Genomic DNA, 10,425 nt, shown 5'->3' with positions numbered 1-10,425 from the left:
GAGAGCACTTTAAAATCCAAAATCCAAAGAATTTTTTTTTGAAAATTAGCTCCAAACCAATGTTTTCTTTCTCTAATCCATCATGTAGAGATTGAAGAAATTATCTATATGTAGTTTTAGTCACATTATTTTTTTAATGAGTCAATTAATTTGTTTAAATAGTACACATGAATAATCATACTCACATGGATAGTGTCATAAATTATCATGTAGTAACTGAAAGGAGATTCTTCCAAAATGATTTTGAGCCAAACTTTATCATGATCGAAAGTGAAAGAATCTAGCTTAAAATAACTTTGTAGCTATCTTCTTCCATTCATTATGAGGTTATTGAACAGACCATTCATATGTAGTTTTAATCACATAATTTTTTTTAATAAGTCATGTGACTTGTTTAAAAAAATACAAAGAAGTAATCTTACAAGGACAAAGTTTAGGTACAAAGTTGGTTGTAGCCAATTGCTATAACTCCACTTAAAATATTTTTGTTTGATGTGAATTTTGAGAAATCCAGTGTTAGACTACATTTTCTTCTTATATCTTCCATGTTTGCAAAATTTCCAGAAGATCAAAAATCAAAAACTATATTATTAATCAAATGTTTAAATTTAAAGTTTTAGTAGTCTAAAATTATGCATAAAAAATAAATTTATCGATTGAATAGTAAATAACATCTAATTCATACGAAATTTGATATTCATGTTAAGAACATTAAAAAAAAACATGTAATATAAATGTTTAATTTTCAAAATATGTAGTCATATTAATTTTTTTAGTTGAAGTTGTAGCTATTGACTACAACCAAATTTATAGTTAAACTTCGTTCATCTTACAAATTGTCACATAATGAGTTGGAAAGATAGCTCAAACCTATCTGAGAGGCAAAATTTGTTCAATTGAAATCCCCTTTTTTTTTTTTGGCCTAATATTCAATTTTGCAAAAATATATTACTTTTTTTTTTTGAGATCAAAACGATAAAAGACTTTCATTGATTTGAAAAAAATGTGTACAATCCACTACATATTCTAGCAATGGGTCCAAGTGAGCTGACCAAGCTGCCAAGACCCGAGTAAGTTACAGTAGTGAGTTTAGTGTGTGTGCTGTAGACATTGGTATTCTGTGATCAATCCGCTTGCAAGTTCAAGTATCACCTTTGGGTGAGTCTGAATATGCTCGAAATTATTTAGTTATGTAACTCCTTTTGGAACTCAAGTTTCAAGTTTAGCAAACTCAAGTTTTTCCACTAGAGACTGCAATTTTTATTTTAAATTGTAGAGAGACTGCAATTTTTATTTTAAATTAAGTGTTTGATGGAACTAAACTCGAGTTCCAAGCGTATATTTTATTTTAAAATACCACATCTGATGATCCGTGTGAGTATCTTTTTGCTTGGAGCTCGAGTTTACTAAATTCAATTTTCATTTAGAACTCAAGTTTAGCAAACTCAAGGAGGTTGAGTTTGCAAAATTCGGTTTTCACTTGGAACTCAAGTTACAAAAGGGCTAAATAACTAAATAAGCAGAAACATTTTAGTAATATAGGTTTTTTTTTTTTTGGGTAAAATCTGAATACTTGGCCAAAAAAAAAAAAAAAAAATGAAACCCCATAAACCCGAGAAATTATTATTTACACTGTGAGAACCGTTGAATCGTTGATGTGATCCTCCTTAACTAATGAAATGATGTCATTTATATAAATGTATGTGTGAACTTCTTAACGAGCACAAGAAATAAAAAATAAAAATTACTAAATAATATTATATTTGCATAAATAACAACATTTTATTGGTTGGGTTGTGAAAATGGATTTCGTTAGCGGTCTACGGACCTAATAATTTCTCTCCCCTTTCACCCGTTTTAACAAGCAAGAACCAAAGGGTGTGAGGGGGAAGGGAGAAAGAGAGAAAATCATAATGGCAACTTCAGTGGCTGGAAGATCCACAGTATTGCGTGCAATGTGCAGAGCATCAACGAATTCGTCTCCTTCTTCTTCGGCAACAAGGAGATTCTCATTGCCACTGCCACTGCCACCGCGTTCTTCCAATTTCGTGCCTCGTCTGTCTCCAACTTCCCATCCTCCTCCCCTAAGGTACCAACTCTTTCTGTCTATCTCCATCTCTGTGATTTGAATTATGATTGGTCTGTAAAGGTTAAGGTTGGTCCGAAGAGAAGTGAGTTCCCTTCAACCCGTCCACTCTGCAATCGCTTCCCTTGTCTCCCGAAGCCACCACTTCCTCCCAACTCCCAAGGTAAGCTCTCTGGAAGAGCTTGTTTCATTGTAACTTATAGCCTGTAGTGTACTAGTGAGCTGTGCAAATTTTGGTGGTGGGTGTTATATAATTGTCTAGAATTGTGCACTATGACTATGAGTAGTGGCTTTATTACAATAATGATTATTAATACTTACTTAAGATAATGCAATACAAAAACAACCTAGTTTTAGTCCCAAAGTTTTGGGTATGAATCCTCTGCAGACTAGTCAGGGTGGACTACATGTATTCTGGGGGATGCCCCAACGTGTGTATGTAATGAATCCATTCATGATAGAGTGACAAAATTTTACATCGGTTATCAAACTAAAGCAACCCTCATTTTTTGGGGCTTGGGTCTGGCTGTGAATAGAATATATGACAATAGGCACACAGGCAGAGTTATATAAGAAATATAAATTAATGATAATGTAATACAATTAGTTGCAAAAAGCACCTAACTTTTGAAGAAGCTCTACTTTTTTGAATTTATATCTTGGTGGTCATGGCTAAATATTGAAATCAATGGTCATTTCTCTCAATTTCAGCTGTAGGCAAGTTAGCGCTTTATTGTTGCTACAATTCATTCATTGATCCAAAGAGGAGCTTGAAAACTTATTTAGGAATTTGACATTGCAAAGGTTTTAGGCAAGGAAGCTTTTCTATTAAAATGGTATTTTTAGATTGTTTATGAGTTCCTTGTGAAGAAGAAGCTAGATTGCCTCTTAAAAATGCATTTTGAACATGCTTCTGCCATAGGGTAGAGGCTCACAAGGATGAGAATAGTGATAAAAAAAAAAATGCAATCAGCTGCAGTCAGCTCCACAAAGGTATGGCATATATGTGGAGAAGTATCATGATGGGAAGGGTCCAACATAACGCGGCATCAAGAGTACAGAATGTCTCAATGTCAAGGTCACTCAGTCACTGATGAACAGCTTTTTTGTCCTTGAGTGGGCCTTGTTATGAACCTTTTGTTTGAATTGTAAGGCATCCTTGATGGAACAACAATGGTTATTTTGTGTATGCTGCTGTTAATTGTAACAACAGGCTGGTATTAATAATAACTGACGTTTGAGAAGAGCTTTGAATTTTTTTATTGTGGGATTAGGGACTATTACTTATCGAAAAAATAAAAATTGTGGGAGTGGGAACTCTTATGCAGCCAAGCTCTGAGATGAGAAGTTGGACAGATAGGTTTCCTGGAATGGAATTCTAACAAACATTGATGAACTTTACACATAATACTTCTGTATGAGTGGCAATTTGTAAGTAGTTTCTGGTAAAGAGGTTGAAGATTAACCAAAAGCAACATATTCGTTTTGTCCCAACTAATACTGTAGGGATTAGGAAGATGCATACTGAGATGGAATGCAAATCCATCAGAGACCACAGTAATCTCTAGCTTGTAGCCAATATGATATTATGTAAATCTAAGGTGCCTCACTTAGAAATAACGTAATGGTTGGTGAGACCATATGGCATTTAATTTTACTCCCTAAAAATATATGAAATGAAGGTTAGGGGATTTTCTCAGATACTTATCTGCAAACCATTTTTAAGGTTGCTTTGAATGCTGTGGAGAAGGAAAAAGAAAACATATCTTCTTCTTTTAATATGTAATTTTGTTCTCTATTTGAGAAATTAAAAGTTATGCCTAAGTAAGCTGAATTATTGTATGTGTCTCAGTTGAGTGGAAGTTTATTATTGTCCTGGTCCCGACAGTGTTAACAATGTTAGATACATAGTATTTGGTTTCTTTTGTCAACCTTTGGTCCTTGATTGGTATGAAGGAAAAAAATTAATTCCTAATTATGTTAAATGAGATCTTAAGAAGGATTCCATTACAATTTTAATTTTCTCTTCTCCTTGTTCACTACAAGAGCCAAACAGCCATCAGGTTTTGGAAAGCATGGTGAAGTAAGAAAAATTATCAATAAAAACATTGATAATCAAATAGCACAAAAGTGAATGAAACAGGCCCTACTGTATGAATGAACTTCAGAACAATCTATGATAAAGGAACGTCACCCTTGGAACAAATAATTTGTCAGTTGTTACATAATGGAGATGTCTTTTGGCTCAAAAAAAAAAAAAAGAAAGAAAAGCAACTTTGAATGTCTTTATTTAAGGGGGCATAAAATGCTGCTCGAATTCTTACTGTTTAACATTGTTTGAACGAGAGCAAAGATGAAAAGGGTGATTTATTACCCCCCCCCCCCCCCCCAAAAAAAAAAAAACAAAGATATAAAGGGTGGGAACTAGGAGTTTCACAAGGTAAAAGCTTAAAGGCAAAAATTCAGGTCTTTCCAGGCTTAATAGCTGAGCATGCTTTTTTAACTTTCTTTAACTACTTAGCAACCCTCAAGCTATTTTCATAAATTCTCCTAGTTTGTTATATATGATAAATTTTATTAAACTGGGATGAGTGAATCTAAGTTTTAAGAAAATATTTGGATGTGGAAATGGTCACAATAAATGCACAATGGTTATGATTAATATGCATCTCTTGCAAGTGTAGTTTTGGGATAGGAAATAAATACAAAAGGCCTTCTTTGGTTTTCAGAACTACTTGGAAGCTGTTCTAGGTTGAATCTTGCCATTCTTTTAAAAAGAAGTTTGTCTAGAAACAGAATGGTTAATGAAATCTTGGAAATTCAACTTAACATTATTCACTTTGCTTGATCCTGATGAATCTATCACAAAATTTGGAAGAATTTTTGGAAATTGGATGAAATATTACAATCTTTGAGAATATTTTTAGGTTGTGAGCTGCTGGTTGAAACAAGCTTGGTATCAATTTTTAGGTTATTGGCACCCCCACCTAGTGGTGGGTATATCTCCAGGGTTTAATCCCCGGCATATTCACTTAGGGGAAAAAAAAGTTGGCTCTCCTCTTGTTGAAACAATGAGGTGGGGGGTATGGTCATAAGTTCAATACGAACTTGGTGTGTAACTTTTTAATAGAAAAAAATCCAATGTCCATTAAAAGAATTGAAAGACTTGACTATCAGAAATTTTGAATACCTATGATTTTAGGGTGAGGGGATTGGGAATTTCATCAAAGATGATTTTAAATGTCATAGGAATTGGTGATTTCGAGACTTACATGGTTCTAGTGGTAATGGTATTCTTTGAAGATTATATTCATTGTACTAATTTTGCTCTTTTGAACCAAAGTGTCCTATTCTTGCTGTAGATTGATCTGAGAGAAAATTAAAGAAATGACATATGCCTGTAAGGGGAGCCTGAGGTCCTCATACTGTTTGGTACTTGTTACATCATATTTATTGGCATTGCTTGAAGTATGATTTGGGAAATTTTTATGCAGCAGCAGGTTTAAAAGTTTGGATTGATGACGTCGAAAATTGTCACCAATGGGTCACATCGTACTCGCGACTCGAAGCGAACCTGCACGACAGAAACAATCGAAAGGAGCCCTTCAGAGAGTATCGGTGTGGTGCCGGCCAAAAGCTCTCCAACGGTCAAGTTAGAATTCTTATGTTTTACTTAGAGCGTTAGAGAGGGTCAATTAAAGCGTACCTCCATCCCCCTAGGGTATTAGGTCTTTTATAGTGATAAAGGGTTGACTTTTCTCCTTGGTTTCCAAATCTTTTCCATGTGGGACTCTCATACAAATTCCTTTGAGCGTGGTGAGCAAGGATTTCCGTTTTCGGATCATAGGGCTTTTCTAGGCGATAGAGATTTTGGATCATGGGCCCTTACTGTGTCTGTCAGCGATGGGCCTTCAAAGCGCGTGGGATAATCCTTGCACAGGCCCAACAGTCCTGATCCGTCGGGCCCACTAAGGTAGGCCCGTCAGTCCGTCGCGTCAGGTGGGCCCGTCAGGTAGGCCCGTCAGGCCCGTCAGGATCTATATCTTACCATCTTCAGTTGCCCCCTTCACCCCAATGGTCCGTCAGCTTTTAGGATAAAGGATCAATGGGGTGACGATCCAAACGTGAGGGTATGACGGGTATTTTTATGACGGAAGGAGGCTCATGAGACAAGGAAAGTTTTAAGTTGTCATAACGGGTTGACGGATCTACGCAAGATAGGATGACGGTGCAAATGAGGAGTCCGTCGATCACACCAACTACAGACAGGCTGTACGAAGGTAATTAATGCTGATGACACGTGTTACAAGTTGATTGGACCTTGTCTCGGATCGAAGCGACGCTTCGACTTCCGTGCATCTCTCTTATAAATAAGAGAGTGATTCCTCTCATTTCTTCAGTTTCAGTAGAAATAAGGCTGTCAGAGCGTACCCGTCACCCTTGTCAGAGCGCACCGTCATAATCTGCTGATCCGTTCATTCACCTTAATCGTCAACGCCATCCTTCATCACTTCGTTGGCAAAACTGGTAAGTGCTCTTCTTAAAGCTAATACTTGTTTTAATTTTCCTTACAATCCACACCCGTTATAGACACATAGACCGTCAGAGTCTTAGGCTCTTGTCGTTTCATGTAGGAAATGTCTAGTGCGTCGAGTAATCAGTCGGTTATTCGTGACGGGTTGGATTACGAGGAAGTATATCCGTCCGGTCATCGAGAACAAGGTAGTCCAGATGATAGTAGTTCGTCCACCTCCTCCTCGTCCTCAACATATGAGGATCTGGAGGTGGTTGATCCAGACGAGGGACCTGGTGTTGGTGAGGATCAAATTGTCAGATCCGTCATTGGTGCTGATGGGCTCAGGAAGTTCGCCATGCTACCGGAGTGGACGGTGAATTTCTTCACGTCTGTTATCAAGGAAAAGCACTTTAAGACATTTAGGGATAATTATCAAATTCCAGAAAATGTTACGATCCGTCTACCCTACAAATCTGAGAGGTGTTACTATGACGGGGTAGAGGGAGTCGGGGTGTATGAGCAAATGTTGAAGGCCGGACTTAGATTCCCATTGAGTTCGCTTCACCGTTTGCTCCTCCGTCAGCTGGGGTTATCCGTGAACCAGATATCCCCTAATGCTTGGAGGGTTTTTATAGCGATGGAGGTCTTGTACGGTGCCATGTCCAACGGAGAAAAAAGGCTGACGATTAGGGAGTTTTTTCACTACTACCGTCCGGACGAAATTGACAAATCCAGGGGAATTTATAGCTTCGTCCCTAGGAGTCCGTTGCTGAAAGTCATCTATGACACGCCGGACTCAAATAGGGATTGGAAGAGTCGGTTCTTCTTCCTAGAAGGCGACGGTTGGATGGGTCGTCCTGGGGAAACGGATTTCATGCCCGTCGACACTACTTGGGGCATATTGGACCCGTCTAGTATGGACTATCCTTCAAACTTTAATATTACTAAGTTTCTTGAATATAATCTAACCGTCCTCTTTCTTCTTTTGTAGTTAGACGACGGCCCCAAATTGACCTTAAGGAGTTTGCTTTCCTTGAGAAAATTCTCTCAAAGACCAAGCCGGAGGAAAGGACTTGGGCGAAGCTGGTAACACTAAATACCATTCATTGGTATTGCGACGGACCGGAACCTACAACGGCAGCCGTCAAGTACGAAGCACAGATAAGGAGGCGTATGTTCGTCACCCTTTACTTGAAAAAAATTATGTATCTTATTTTTTGTTAATTAACTCCCCCGTCCATGTTTCAGAGATGGACGACGCTAAGAGAAGAGCCCTGATCCGGTCAAAGGCTGCAAAGAAGACTTCTGACGACGCTCCCCCTGCGACGGGCCCAAGCAATCCGTCTGCGAAGCGGAAAACTCAGCCCAAAACGGATCGCCAGGCCAAGAAGGCCAAAGTGTCTTTAGATCCCGTCGTGGGACTCATGGCGGAGCCTCCGAAGACGGTCACTCCAACCAAGCACGGGGTTGGCAAGGGCTTGATGAAGGGCCCGTCGAAGGATGACGAGAAGCCGCCCGTCCTTCTTCGTGAGGATTCTAAGCATGCCTTAGAACAGATTTCCTCCATCATCTCGACGGAGGATTATGAAGATTTAGGCAATCACTCGACGGAGGCCATGGGTGAGACGGGCCTGTTTGCAATTACACAGGTAAGATAGTCCGTCTACTATTCAAATACAACTTAAATCATCTACCGAAAGTTTGTTTTATAACTATGTTGTTATTTTTTTGGCAATGGTCATGATGAAGGGGCTGATGGGACGGTGCCTCAGCCATGAGACGGCTTTGGATCGTGTACGGGCCAAGGCGGAGAAGACGGAGGAAGAACTCCTCCAGTTGCGAAACTGGAGACCTAAGATAGAGAAGAAGCTTGAGCTTTCGGAGAAGGCAAGGAAGAGCCTTGAACAGATGACGGAGGAGGCAAAGAAGGCTCTAGAAAGCAAGGACAAAGAGATAGCAGAGCTGAAAAATGAAGTCCGTCAGGCTAAGGACGTGGCGGTTCGTGAATACTGTGACTCCGACGCCCTAATCACTGAGCTGGGCGATTCTTTCCATCAGGGCTTCATGGATGCCCTCCGTCAAGTCAAGCAAGCTTATCCAGACGTGGACGCTTCCAAGTTCAAAGTTGAAGACCCGGTTCAGTCATCTGTCGTGCCTGTTGCCTCAGAGGATATAGACGACCTCTTTGATGTCGACGATGCCGTTGGTGAAGGGGCGTCTGCACCAGCGAAAGTTGATCAAGCTGAGCCTGACACGGAGACGGTTCCTCAGCTCGTCGACAATGCGGACAAGGCTCAGTAGAAGGATTATTATTATTATTATTATTATTATTATTATTTTTTGGAACAATTCTCATCCGTTGTTGATGATATGTAAACATTGCCTTTTAATGGCCTATTTTGTTAAATGAATCCGTGCACTTCATTTTATATGTTTTGAATCTTGCCATTGCTTGACCTATTTATATCCGTTCATGTATAGGTATGTTTTTGATCTTAAAAATTTATTCTTTGCAAAACCTGTGGAATGTTCCGTCCACCTTGTGGATACTATTTTATTGTCTAAAATAATCAGTCCGTCTTGTCTGCTTTATTTTATTTCCGTCCACGTCATGGATGATCCGTCCAACCTGTGAACTTTAAGTGGTCATCTTCCTAGGATGATCCGTCCACCTTGTGGATCTCATTTCGCATCCGTCCATCCTGTGGACTCTAAGTTATCACCCTTTAGGATAGTCCGTCCACCTTGTGGTGATCGTCCTTGTAGGATGATCCGTCCATCTTGTGGACGTCATTTTGTATCAGTAAACTTTGTGGACTTAAAGTGATCGTCCTTGCAGGATGATCCGTCCATCTTGTGGACTTATATTGTATCCGTCCATCTTGTGGACTTTATTTTATGTCCATCCATCTTGTGGACTTAAGGTTATCATCCTTGTAGGATGATCCGTCCATGTTGTGGACTTATATTGTATCCGTCCATCTTGTGGACTTTATTTTATGTCCGTCCATCTTGTGGACTTAAGGTTATCATCCCTGTAGGATGATCCGTCCATCTTGTGGACTTAAAGTGATCGTCCTTGTAGGATGATCCGTCTATCTTGTGGACTTCATATTGTATCCGTCTATCTTGTGGACTTTATTTTGTGTCCGTCCATCTTGTGGACTTTATTTTGTGTCCGTCCATCTTGTGGACTTAAGGTTGTCATCCCTGTAGGATGATCCGTCCATCTTGTGGACTTGAAGTGATCGTCCATGTAGGATGATCCGTCCATCTTGTGGATTTCATATTGTATCCGTCCATCTTGTGGACTTTATTTTATGTCTGTCCATCTTGTGGACTTTATTTTATGTCCGTCCATCTTGTGGACTTTATTTTGTGTTCGTCCATCTTGTGGACTTAAGGTTATCATCCCTGTAGGATGATCCGTCCATGTTGTGGACTTAAAGTGATCATCCATGTAGGATGACCCGTCCATCTTGTGGATTTCATATTGTATCCGTCCATCTTGTGGACTTTATTTTGTTTCCGTTAACTTTGTGGACAATTGCAATGACATACATTCAAGTAGAAGATCAAAATTGCATCTGATTATAGAAATGCGTAAAGGAAAAGTGCCTGCCCCCTTGGGCTTAAAAAAGGCACGACAAGATTGTAGCAAAAGAAAAATGGTTAAAAGAAAAACTTATAGAAAGCTTAAACCCAAAGAAAATTGGTTGTTGTTCGCCGTGTTTCTATTACTGGTAGTATTTCCTCAAATGCTCAGCATTCCATGGATGCGGTAGCTTCTCTCCATCTGTCGTCTCCAGGTGGTATGTTCCTT

The 10,425-nt window shown here is 39.2% G+C and overlaps 2 protein-coding genes across 4 annotated transcripts; both read left to right on the top strand.

Moving 5' to 3' along the window:
* The first annotated feature begins 1,803 nt into the window (after positions 1–1,803).
* LOC126695063 (uncharacterized) lies at positions 1,804–3,332 on the top strand. 2 transcript variants are annotated; one of them, XM_050391674.1, is made up of 3 exons: positions 1,804–2,089; positions 2,150–2,249; positions 3,060–3,332. In XM_050391674.1, exons 1-3 carry the CDS (start codon positions 1,914–1,916, stop codon positions 3,126–3,128), a joined length of 345 nt encoding a protein of 114 aa, XP_050247631.1. In that variant the 5' UTR covers positions 1,804–1,913; the 3' UTR covers positions 3,129–3,332. The 2 variants fall into 2 exon arrangements, with proteins under 2 accessions (XP_050247631.1, XP_050247632.1); XM_050391675.1 differs by having other exon boundaries at positions 2,798–3,332.
* A 1,133-nt stretch (positions 3,333–4,465) lies between these two features.
* On the top strand, positions 4,466–9,062 carry LOC126695062 (uncharacterized). Of its 2 annotated transcripts, none has more exons than XR_007645959.1 (2): positions 4,466–7,773; positions 7,851–9,062. XR_007645959.1 is itself a non-coding variant. In XM_050391673.1 (2 exons), the coding sequence occupies exon 2, from the start codon at positions 8,337–8,339 to the stop codon at positions 8,901–8,903; it is 567 nt and encodes a 188-aa protein (XP_050247630.1). In that variant the 5' UTR covers positions 4,489–7,773; positions 7,851–8,336; the 3' UTR covers positions 8,904–9,062. The 2 variants fall into 2 exon arrangements, 1 of the variants encoding a protein (XP_050247630.1); XM_050391673.1 differs by having other exon boundaries at positions 4,489–7,773.
* The last annotated feature ends 1,363 nt before the right edge of the window (positions 9,063–10,425 follow it).

Source organism: Quercus robur, chromosome 8, assembly GCF_932294415.1.
Source record: "Quercus robur chromosome 8, dhQueRobu3.1, whole genome shotgun sequence".
Classification (NCBI taxonomy): Eukaryota; Viridiplantae; Streptophyta; class Magnoliopsida; order Fagales; family Fagaceae; genus Quercus; species Quercus robur.
Note: the sequence above shows the minus strand (reverse complement) of the source record. Positions and strands in the feature narration are given on the sequence as shown.